Below are 12803 nucleotides of genomic sequence, written 5' to 3'. Positions count from 1 at the left end.
AAATATAATATGCTAGATCAAAAACTAAATGTAAACTTAAATTGTAGTTGTACTACTACAGACAGTGCCACTGTACTGGATGAAAACATTTTCCTGGCAAAAAATATTAGTGGCCAGGCAGTGCAATGAGCGCATGTAAACATACATTGTAAACAAAAATTGTAGCGGAGCTACTACTACAGACAGTGCTGTACTGGATGAAGTTTTTATTGGCAAAACATATTGCTGGCCTGGCCAGGTAGTGCAGAAAAATATCAGAATATATTTATGTTGTAAGTGTTTGTGCATACATAGTCTGTGTGTGTGTGTGTGTGTGTGTGTAAACTCGCCTTGTACTTTTGCTTGGTGCCTTGTACGCCTCACAAACAACTCCATTCTCGCTTGAAAAAGAAAAATATTGGCAAGTTTCATCGGTGGCGTTCGCTCATCTGTTTGTATGTACTCCAAAAGCCACTCCACCCTAAACGACGCGCGTTTTTTCTTAAGATTTCCAGAGGACGAAGCGCCACAGCCCACACATTTAGCCATAGCTACAATGCTATGCCTAACGGCTAACAACGAATACGTCAGCAGCGAATACCCAACATAATGCCGTTGATTGGCTGTCAAGCTTAACAGCTGTTGCAGATATTGGCTGGGCAGCGCCTGGTGGGCATGTTTTTTTAATCATCACTGACTTACAGTTCACTGTCACCTGTCACTCACTGCACAGACAAACGCCCACAGTGGAGTACTTATTTACTGTTCAAGTCACAAGACAGCGCATATGAGAAAAAAATAAATAAATAAAAACAGTAAAAACTGGTCGGGGATATTTGAGCGCGCAACTTTTTTGTTATCTGTGCAAAGAGGTGCTTAGAAGGAACAGTGGTCCTCACCCAACTTTCTAAAATGTCCTCACTTTCTAAAATGTACTTCTTTTCCTCTAATGTTGTCACATTCCTAACATGTATTTTCTTTCCAAAATGTCCCCATTATTCAAAAATGACCTTACTTTCCTAAATGATAGATGTCCTTAATTTCCAAAAATTGTTCCCACTTTCCACAAACACCCTCCTTTTGTCTTTTTCCACAAATGTCCTCACTCTCCTAAAATGCCTACTCTTTCCAAAATGTCCCTACTGCTTACAAATGTCTTCAGTTTCCAAAACTTCTTAATGATTGATAAATGTCCTCACTCAAACTGTGTGTGTGTGTGTGTGTGTGTGTGTGTGTGTGTATGTGTTTTCAGGTAATTCAGCTGCTAAGACTGAAGGCTCGACACTTTCTTCCCATGAGACCAAAGATGACGGCAGAGAGGTGACACGACCCAGCAGGCCTGCAGTGAGTATACACACACACACACACACACACACACACACATACGCAGAGGGGGATTGGACAGGAGAAGACACACAATGGATCATAAAGGGCGAACACAGCCAACTGTTCCTCAGACACATGAACTCATATGTATTCAAACAGCATGTGTGATTTAAATATACATTAGCCACACACACACCCACACACACACACACACACTGACTCTTCTCTCTGAACTAACCACGCTGCTGTTCATGTTCACTCTCTTCTTCTCATCCTGTCCTCCATCCCTCCTTACATCGTCCTTCAGAGCTATAAGAAAGCTGTAGACGAGGTTAGTGACATTTCTCCTCCTTCACCACCCTCTCTCTGTCTCAACACATTTCCCCCACCTCTTGATAAAATCTCTCTCTCTTTCTCTCACACTCACCTGTCCATTCACTGAGTCCGCTGGATTCCTGCTGCAGAATGAAAAAAGTTGTTTTTCTATCCTGATACAATTAAAAAACATCTTTCGGTCCATGGCTGTCGCCACACAGAGCAGGTGTAGACAGGCTCCAGCCCCCTTGTTCATTTCACAGCTTTCACAACTGAAACAACTGTCTGACAGACATGTACAAACCCTCCTTTCTGTCTGATCAGAGGTCTCCACCATTGTTTTTACCTCCTGTATCGGGGATGAAGCTGTTATTGATGACCAGTGTTGGGATGGTTTTGAAATGTAATAGGCCACAGATTACTTCATAAAAAACATAATTACTAATGTAAATATTTAGGCATATTTTCCCTTTGCTGATGTGTTTGTATCCACTTCAAGAGATGGAATAATAAATGTTCCATGTCCATCCACTGCACATCACAGGAAGCCATATATGTGCCCCATTGGCACAGCACAGAATACCTGGTATTCTCACTGAGGGGATGAAAGCTGCCAACAATAAAGCTTCCTGCTGTGAGAAAGCAGAGACAAAGGTTACACATTACCACAGTCCAGCAAGGAGCTGTAGGGAAAAGGGCAGACAGGAGGGAGAACACACAATCAAATCATCTGATATCAATCACATGCTGTGTTCCTGCTCAGTGCAAATTCAAACAAGAGAACCAATTAAATACAATGCTTCAGATTTGAGGGCATACTGCCAAATGAATGGAGCCTGTCAGGACATAGAGGCAGCTCCTTGTAAAGTGGGATTTATGCCATTACTGCAACTAAATGTCACGCCGGCGTAGACCTTTTGTTTATTTTTGTAAGCTGAAAATCAGTTCTCTCAGTGGAAACAAAGTTTTTATTTACTTTTATTTTACTAATAAAAAAACAATAAATTGTGAAGACGATAAATCCCCTGTAAAGTAGCATTTTAAGTCTTGTGTGTGATTTATTTCAGCTTCGTATGAGTAGAGGAAAGTCTGCTAGCCACTGGGCTAATTTATGCAATATAAAATGTCATAGGCTTATGCTAATGACGTTAGCATGTTATCTTTATGGAGAAAACATGTCTAATATGAGACAGTTGTTTGGTTGGTGAACCTTGTGAGTTTTAATGGAGCTGAATTTTGTAAGGTTACCTTTGGTAAACGTGGCTGTTGTTCCTGGCTTCATATGAGTAGACGACAACTCTGCTAGCTTCTAGGGTAATTTATGCAATGTAAATTATCATAGGCTTATGCTATGACAGCAAAAGACAAGTGCTTTGTCTCGGAACCTTGTGAGACAATTTGTGTACTAGTGTTTGATATTGTCGCCATTAAGTCATGTTAAATGTTTGTTTTGGCTGTGTTTTGGATCAGTCAGACTTTACAGCAGTTCACAGAAAGCCCACTGCTAACCTGTGTTTTGGAGGTGTAATTGCAGAGCAATGCAGACACACCACTGCACAAGTATAAATGCTCACAATGGCATAGTCCACTTGTGTTGGCTATGGTGTAGGCTGTGCAAAGAGCCTACGCACAACTTTTAATCCTCCTCAAATCATCGTACACATGATGGTGTTACACTCAAATTTGTCCCAATGGCTTTGCTGACCTGTGTTGTTGAGAAATATGCTAAAAGAAAGTGAAAAGATGCAAAGCAACAGAGATAATGTTCTATTCTGCATATAAGCCTCTTACCAAAAAGGATATATTCAGCTGTAACCTAAGTTAATGGCATTTTCTTTCTCAGTAACTGTAACTAATTACAATTACATTTAATTTGTAATTTAATTACGTAATGCTGTTACATGTATCTAGTTACTCCCCAACACTGCTGATGAGTTACTGTAGGATTCATGTCTTTCTTCTCATCTCACTGTTTTCTATTCACTTTAATTCCTGTGACCACTTCAGACATCTCTGCTCTCAGGTTTCATTTCCAGTCACTCTTTCTCTCTCTCTTTCTCTCATTTTATCTCTTGTCTCTCTCATTAGGAGGAGTTGGTAAGATAACCTTCCACTCCGTTCCTCCCACAATCTTAACCACAGCCCCCCCCCCCCCCCCCCCCGACTTCCTGTCACTTAACCTCTGACATGCACAGCTCTTTTTACTGCTGATGTCACAAAGACTGAATTTAAAGTCCCCTGAACTTTAACCCCCGACCCTCCTGCACTGATCGACCCTCTTCTCCCTACACTGTCCTGCTGCTCGCTGCCCTCCCCACTATGGAGACTCAGTGATGTGGCTGAAATGTAAATGACTTTTACTAACAGCTTGAATTGTGCCACAAAGAATAAAACCCCCTCTGATTTCTCTCTGCTGCTTGGTTTTTAAAGCCACATTTACTGTAATACTGAAATGATTTTGGGGTAAAATAAAATAACCAGTCGAGGTGAGCACATTAGTCCTGCTGTTAAACCTTTTCACTGGCTTCCAACTGCTTATAAATACATTTTCAAGTTCTGCTGCTCATCTATTAATCACTTCACAGGTTGGAGCCAAAATACATTCATAATGTGCTTGAAGTTGCTTTTAGCTTCACACAGATGGAAACACTTAATGATGACCTCATGAGTGAATCTAAAATTAAAAACCTTTCTGTTGCAAGTGCCTGTGATTAATTATTTTTTCCAACTTTTCTCTCCTTTGTTAAATTAGAACCAAGTTCTTACTGCACTGAAAATAAATTTCTGTCTATTATATTTGTTTTTTATTTAGTTTTGTTGATTTTGCTCATGTACAAATACAATGATTTACATAAAAGCTATATAATAATAGTAGTAAAAGTATAATTTATACTATAGATACTTGTCTCATAAAACCTGAAAAAGCCAGAATGGTATTCATTTTAGGCCTTGAAAAATATTAATCACATTGGTTATTTACACATTTAGAGGTTTTGAGGTCAGCTTTGTTTTACTATTACTTATTTTCAAAGCATGACTGTGTCCTTCTGAAGCTCATAGAATAGAGTAGAATAGAAAATACTTCCTCAACTCCTTTTTGCATGCCGAATGCAGACGTATGTCTTTGGTTTGCATGTGCAAAACCTGCTTTTAAAAAGGGTAAATTAAAATACATCATATCACATCCAGACAGGACACAGTAAAATGCATTTACATAAAAACACAGTAGATGCCTGATGCAAGACTCTGGCCCCAACACTGTGGTCGAGTAATATACAGTAGTGATAAAATGAATAAATGATAAACAAACAGATAGAATAAATAAATAAATGGATATGTATACTGTGTTGACTGCAGGAGGTTATGTAGTTACAGTAGTAGACAGATATATAAGAACAGAAAGAATGACACTAAACTTCCACATTTATATGAAACAAAGCTGCAGTGACACCTGTGAATTAAATTGAGTCACACTTGTGTTTATTGCATAAAAGCAAACATCACTAAACATTTGAAAAGCAGAGGTCACATTTCCCCACAGACTCTTTGTAAAAATCCTTTCACTTTAGTTCTCCTGTCTCTCTTGGTGTTCCCCGCATCCTCCAGGATCTAACGGCTCTGGCCAAAGAGCTGCGAGAGCTGCGGCAGGGAGAGGAAACCAGCCGCCCGCCCGTCAAAGTGACAGACTATTCATCGTCCAGTGAGGACTCTCACAGCAGCGAGGATGAGGAGGGAGAGGGTGGAACTAATGATGGGACAGTAGCTGTCAGTGATATACCACGGATTATGTGAGTATTAGTGTTCCTGTTTTCCTGGACATGATCCCCCACTTGCTTCCCACAGTCCTCTACAGCAGTTCTGTCATAACATCTGTTTTTAAGAAGCTCATCATGTGCAGTGTTTGGTGACTTTGTTGGAAATGTGTAGATTTAATATGTTTATTACTGAGCTCAGTTATAGGTTGTGTCGTGTTGAACTGTTGGGGTTGGGCGATCAAATCAAGTTTACTCAAGATAGTCGATAATCGATGGGGTGGGTGGGAGTTAAATTACAGCATGCCAATAAAAAGGATGGACTTAGTTTAGGGTCAAAGAAAAACTTAACATCTTGCATTTGGTGATATTATGGGTTTATAAGTAAACATTTAAGAAATCAATTTAATATCAGTGTCTCCTCCATTCAAACAATGGCTCCCTTTTAAAAGTCTGCGTGTCTGTGCTTGGTGTGACAATGTCACAGTATCATGTGCGGTTTAACAGTCTTTAATATCAGCTAAATTAACACCTCTATGAACTGTGGTGATTTTTCCCAAACACCACCTTCTGTGTGATTCTTTAGCTGACTTTAAAGCTGCTGTAATTACTAGTTTGTATTAGTTATGTGAATGGCTATGTGTATTTGAAAAGGTGTTGCTCTACAGAGCGTTAAAGCATTTTTCAGCTCGTTGTTTGGGTTTTACACCCTGCAGCTTTAATATTCTGGTTCATGCTCACCACCTTTGTAGAACTGTTTCCAGCAGCAAAATGCAGTATATATGCATTTATTTCACTGTGCAACAAATGGGCGTGATTAGGTTTAGAAAAAACATCATGGTTTTGCTCATCATTCATATGCGAAGTGAACACCGGCCTCCTGGGTGAGAGTCCAGTGGAAGTCAATGACCAATGACCCTCAATGACCAAGCTGTGGTATATGATGTCTCTAGAAAGCGAATGGGTTTGCTGCTGGTCTAGTTCTTCTGAAACATTAAAAGTTAAACCTGGGACTGGCTTCTTCAGTTTTTCAAGATTGATTTGCCAAATACTAATGCCAATGTGTATTTTGCAAATTCAGAAAAACCTTTTTTAAACCTCTTGCATCAATTTCCAAAGATAAAATACAGAGCTTAACAGTCACTGGTTGTGGTTTGCTTTCTGCTGTCCTGTTAGTTTGTTGGAAGCTGGAATATTGGGTGTCGTACCTTTAAAGCCTGGAGCCTGTTAAAGTACATCTGTGAAAAATGTTGCCTAGGTCCAGAAATACTACCTGACACAATTTAGTAAAAACATTTACACTTTATGGTACAACATTCAACAATGGAATGAATAAGATACAAATGCATTTTTACATGTAGTGAAGTTATAAGGTCCATATTTCGTTACGTAAATCAAATTTATACATGACAGCAACCTTTCTTTATGTAACAAGGCTCAGAAAAATTTTGGATAAACCTCAGAGAAGCATAATTAACATGTTAGGAATACTGAAAAAAAGAATAAATAAAGATTTAAAAATGTTGACTTCTCTCTTTCAGGCCGGCAGCGAGTCAAGGTACCAATGAGTCCTTTGGCATGGGAGGTCACAACGACGCTCATGACGACTCATATGGAAACAGCTCCCAGGACAGCACCCTTATGATGCGTGAGGTGAGTCACCTCTCAGTTCTGACCTTTGACCTGCTGACTGCAGCCTTGCTGACCACACACAAACTGACACTCGATGCTCAGATGCTCTTTCACCGGCTCTGCATGCCTGGCTGAATAACACATACCAAGCGTAGAGGGTTGGAGTGATTGCTCATCGTACGTATGTAGGGTGTTGATGGATTTTATCTTTCAATAAGTATTGTTCAACATTATAGTCATTAGGGCGTAATAAGCCTGATATCTTGTCAAATTTAAACATGAATATAGCAAAAAAGGAACTTGTAATTTTACACACAAAATGCCCACATTTGGCATCTCAGAAAGGCAACAGTTGCAACCTTGACTTGTTTACTTGCAATATATCATATTCTGTTTATGTTAGAGCCCCAGAAATTTGGTATAAAATCAATAAAAAAGTGTATTTTTAGCAGAAAGTGTTGAAAAGTCAATTTGTGAAAGTGCCTGGGGGTAAAACCACCCATTTTGCATTTTTTTCTATTTTCAAAGGGCAGTTATGAAAAATGTGACATCTGTTTGTGCATTTCAGTCATTTGGATCTGGTTCTCTTGTTCAGTTTTGTCTGTGCCTCTTAGAATCTTTATAGCTGTTGGAGTTATGTCTGAACATACCTAACCCTAAAAATGACATTTTTTAAATGACAAAATGACAAAATTCCCATCAGAGAAAAACTACGCAATTCTCAAAATTCATCAAAAGTATTCAGCAGAACTTATTTTTTGGTCTCAAATAGCATATACATGAAGTTTGAACAAAATCTAAAATGTCAACAAAACCTCGAACTGATGTTGAAACATCTTTTGGGATGTCAGTGGTTGCTGTCGCCTTTCTCAATTTAATTAAAATTTTTGATTTTTTTTTATTTAATCTTGAGAGTAAATTTAGTTCAGTTAGAAATTTAAATGTAGATTTCCATTATTAATTAGTCTGTTGTTTATTTTACAGAGGAATCAGTTTATCTATTTGTTTAGTCTGTAAAATGTCAGAAAATAGTGGTGACCACAGTTGCCCACAGCCCACACTGATATTTATTCAGATTTCTCACTTTATTTAGCAAGCAATAAAAAATATTGATATTTTTTTCTAAAAAAAAAAAAAAAAAAGTCGAAAACAGTAAATTTATTGTCTATCGTCAGTTTATCAATTAATGGAATAGTCAGTCACCAGAAGAAAATGTTGTAATTGTACATTTCTGCAAACCAATGAATGCGTTACATTTGTACATTTCATATCTATCATATCAATGTTTGTGAAGTGATGTAGTATATGAGCTGACTTTGTCATCTAGAGGTGGAGGGGATGGTGGATGATGTAACACCTTGGCGAGACACCTGCCAAGCTGCAGACCACTGTTTGAGACCAACAAACAAAGCAGGTTGTTTTTTAGCGAGTGTTTTGTAGTGACTCACCACCAGGGATTGTGACACAAAAGCAGTTATTTTTTAAATACATCACTGTTTTTCCAGTGAGGATTGTGCCAGGTATTTTAAGCCAAAACATCTTTTCCTAATCATTATTATGTGGTTTTTGTGCCTAACCGCAAAGCTTGAACTTAACAGTTAAATGATAACATGCAAATGTAATGTGTATGTGGTTTGCAGAATTGTACAATGCCCTCATTGTCATCGTGAATCATACAAACATTTTTTCTGGTGATTGGGTTGGGTTAAGTGTACCGCTCTTTGTTTGTCTGAGAAGCTTTTCCACTCAAACAGGAAAAATATGCAGGTGGAAACATACATTTCGGGAGGATTTTGCCAAAAGCCCAAAATACCGAAACAGAGCAGAAAATATTGACTCCAGGCAGCTTTAATCCAAAAGATAACAGCATCACTGTTGGCCAGCAGTTGGTCACTGTTGCAAGCACCCTGTTAGTGTGTGTGTTACATATTGTGCGATAACATGTGTTGAAGGCCTCAAGGTTCAGTGCCCACCCACCCCTTCCTAAAAATTAACACAAACACAGAAACAAACACACCCGCACACAGCAGGCTTCCTTCCTCCAGCACCTGACCCGTCAATCACAGCCTCACTGCACAGTAGCCCGCCCCTTTCTCTCTCTTTCCAGAAACATGGGGAACGGAGGCGGAGCTCTGCCGCCAGCAATGGTTTCCCTGGCAACGCTAATCTGTTCCCCGGCAACGCAAATCTCCCTGATTTGGTGCAGCAAAGCACCTCCCCCCTGGTCTCCCCTGGCGACGCCTCTGGGGCCCAAGTAGGTGGAGCAGCACCCGACTGTCTGCCCCCTTAACCCGCCCCCCCCCCCCCCCCCCCCAACACCTGATCCTGACAGACCAGCACCCTGTCACCTGTTCTCCCTGTTCACCCAGTTACACCCCACCTGCCCACAAACCTGCCGCCAACTGGTCCTTTATCAGGGTGGGAAATTACCAGCAGCCACCAAACTAACACCTGTAAACTTAAAATGTAAAACCACTAATTTAGTGGGTTTTGAGGTTAAAGTGAGGCAGTGGACAAGAAGACTAAAAGGTGCTATATATCATATATCAAAGGGCTTTTCACACTACATGTTCTTAGCCCCTTTTTATACACATTATTGACCCAGGGTGAACCTAAGCCCAGGGATGTATGATTTATGCTGCAGCTGTACTAGCTCTGGGTTAAATGTCTGTTGGAAAACAAGTAAAGCTCCCTTTCTTCTGCACAAAAAAACCCACTAACACCCGGCAACATGTGGCCTTTTAATGTAATGGGAAAGGTTACAGTTATTTATTAGATCCGATTGGTGTTAATGGAAATACAGTACACATGTGCATGCCCTAATTTTAGCCCCTTTACTGGCAAGTACAATGATGCACCACCACAAAATACCGTCCATCTCCGTCCAAGCAGCACTGAAACTTTAACTGAATAAGTTATAAATATATAAAAAGTACCAACTGTAAAGTTTTCACAGGCCTCCATGCTGCTTTCTACCCTTGACTAGCCTGTTTTTCGGCCTGTCCATGGCTTCTAACGTAACACACACAAAAACCACACAAACACAAAAAGACGTACTGTAAAACTTGGTGTATAAGTCACACTTTTTTTCCCTTTTTTTTTCATCTAAAAAGTTGGGTGCAGGTTATAGACCGGTGCGACCTATAGACCAAGGTAAATGCTGACATAGGTAATTTGACCCACAAGATGGCGCTACGTTAGGCTGACCAAACGTCCTCTTTTCCCCAGACATGTCCACTTTTAACTTCCCGTCCGGGGCGTCCGGGGGTCTTTTATAAACTGGTGATAATGTCCGGTTTTCCGTGTGTTTGTGTGTGTGTGTGTGTGTGTGTGTTAGAGTGTGGCACGGGCAGCATATTTCTGTCTGAACCCGAACTGAGCCCGACATTGTTTAATGACCAAAGCACTGAGTTTGTGTCACACAGTGGTTACAGGCTATTTAACAGGCCGGGCGTGCGCCGTGGGTGCTCAGCTGCGGAGAGGGAGACCTCCGTGTTTGAGACGGGAGCGGGAGGCGGGAGGTCCGACGCTTCAAGCGAGAGGAGAGGGAGAAATAAAACAAAATAAGATAAAATAGGAAAAACCTGTCTCCCTCGTTTATTTTATTTTCAGCGTTTAATCAAGGCGGAGGCGGGCGGCTGGAGGTCTGATACTTCCAGCGAGGGGGAGACGTAGAAACAAACAGCCAATGTGTGTCTGTGTGTGCTATGTTCAGGTGTTGTCACGTAAATAAGACAATAGGATTTTATTTATTTTTACACTACATTTTCACTGAAAGCTGACCGAATCCGACCCGAGCCCGAATACAATTTATAGCTACATTTTTGACCAAACCCGGCCGACCCATCGGGTACCGTCGGGCTCAGATCGCCACACTCTAGTGTGTGTCTGTGTCCCCTATTGGGGCCTATCTGAATTTCTGTCTTTGAGAGATATTATTTTGTAAAATAACTGAATTTTCTATCCATACATATAAATTTTAAATATATTAAAATTATAAGGCATCTTTGAGTAAACTGCGAGTATCATTTAAGTAGGCTATGTCGCGGCTGGCTGAATGTCCTCTTTTTTGGAAATCAAAATATGGTCACCCTACGCTACGTAGTAATTTAAACTCATTCGTTTTTGGGATTTGAGTAAGCATGTATAGTTACAGCCCACACTGTAATAAGGTACTGTAAAGCTGTGTTCTTAAAAAAGAAAAAAGAAGTTAAACGTTAATTTAAACTCATTTTTATGGCTCAGATGTTGTTATACCGTAATTTTATTTCCTGAAGAGGTTGTTTGGAAAATCTGAATCAATCTGAAAAGTAACCAAAGCTGCTTAAGAGGTTATTGTGTTTTGAATTTGTTTCAAATTAAAAATAAAGGGAAACAGTGTAGGAATAACTTGTATAACGTTTTTATTAACAAATAGTAATATAAAACCTTGTTTTCCCTGTTTGAGACCTTAAAAAATAGACTGCGACTTATATGCCAGTGCGACTTATATTCCGAGTTTTACGGTACTCGTCTGCTGCAGAGCTGTGTACACAGCTCTGGTCTACTAGCAATGTTAAAGCGGGTTTACCTGTGTTTACAAAACCCACGTACAGGTGCTAATTTTGGTGGAAAGGGGGTATCATGTTTACACCTGCCTCGGCTGGCTTTGCAGACTGACGGAAAACCTTTTGCTGCATGTTCCATCTTTTCCAAATACAAACTCAGGAATAATGCTTTTAATGCCTGCAGCCAATCTAATCCTCTTGTGTCTTTTCCAGACATATTATTGTTGTTTTAAGTTAACTAGCATACTAGTTACTTCTGGTTTTGGTTTGTAGTAGTTACCATAGTTACAAATTCCATTAACTCCATTCCACTCCACTCCATTAACTAAATTTTTAGCCTTGTGTTTAGTCAATTTTCAGGTGATAACCCCACAGACTCAAGGCTAACCCTGCTCCAGAGAGCCCTTTTCACACTGCATCTAGCCTCAGCTAGCCAAGGGCTTGCTGGTCCTGCCCCGGAAAACACTTAAAAAGATTGAATTGATTGGAGGTAGAAACAACATTGTTACTGAATTTGTGGTTAGAAAAGTCCATTTAAAGGCACTGAAACCCAGTCAACGGTCGGCCGTCAGTCAATATTTGTTGGTAAGCGTCTGTGGCCCTCGTCGTTGTGGTGTGTCACACACAGCTGGCTCACGTCAGCGCTGGTCAGTTTTTTCCCTGCCAATTCAGCATGTTGAGTCAGTGAGACCAAAACAAACTTATTTAGCCTTTGAGCTCTTTAGCAGAAACGTTTCCTGATGGTTTGTGTTATTGTTCACTGGCACACAGTAAATATGCTCTGTTCTTTCAACATTGGATTGTGTTGTTAATGTGCTAACTAGCATCAAGACGGTCTTCCTGTTTCCCTTTTTTAATGAAGATTACAAACTACCGCTGTCTGCTGTTATAGAGAGTTATTTCCTTTCATGCAACGTACGTGCTGATTGGCCGTCAGCTGTAGTCTTTGTGTCTATGTGCAACTTTTTGGCAGAGACAAAGGCAACTTGAGGTGACAAAGCAGGAGGCCTTTGTCGCTGCTAGTTCTTTAAAGTCGGTTTGGTGTGTCTGGTGTGATTTCGCAACAGAAAGGTTTTCCACCATCTGTCAACAAAGCTAGCCAAAGCAGGTTTTAATATCGAAATGTAAACATTAGTCACTTCATGACTAGCCGTACGTTTAACCTAGGGCTAGTAGAAGAGTAGTGTAAATCGTATAGCACTGGGCTTAGGTTAACTCTGGGTTAACATAGTGTTTGAATAGGAGCTAAGTT

General features: G+C 40.2%; 1 protein-coding gene across 8 annotated transcripts in view; it reads left to right on the top strand.

Moving 5' to 3' along the window:
* The window catches only part of tnikb (TRAF2 and NCK interacting kinase b), an 85886-nt gene that overhangs the window by 54536 nt on the left and 18547 nt on the right, over nt 1-12803 (top strand). For all 8 annotated transcript variants that reach the window (XM_078162922.1, XM_078162923.1, XM_078162918.1 and 5 more), the window contains 3 exons: nt 1232-1323; nt 5227-5408; nt 6914-7025. In XM_078162922.1, the coding sequence (XP_078019048.1) occupies nt 1232-1323; nt 5227-5408; nt 6914-7025 (386 nt within the window). The remainder of the gene's footprint in view (nt 1-1231; nt 1324-5226; nt 5409-6913; nt 7026-12803) is intronic.

The sequence above is a fragment of the Epinephelus lanceolatus genome, chromosome 20, assembly GCF_041903045.1.
Source record: "Epinephelus lanceolatus isolate andai-2023 chromosome 20, ASM4190304v1, whole genome shotgun sequence".
In the NCBI taxonomy this organism is placed as follows: Eukaryota; Metazoa; Chordata; class Actinopteri; order Perciformes; family Serranidae; genus Epinephelus; species Epinephelus lanceolatus.
Note: the sequence above shows the minus strand (reverse complement) of the source record. Positions and strands in the feature narration are given on the sequence as shown.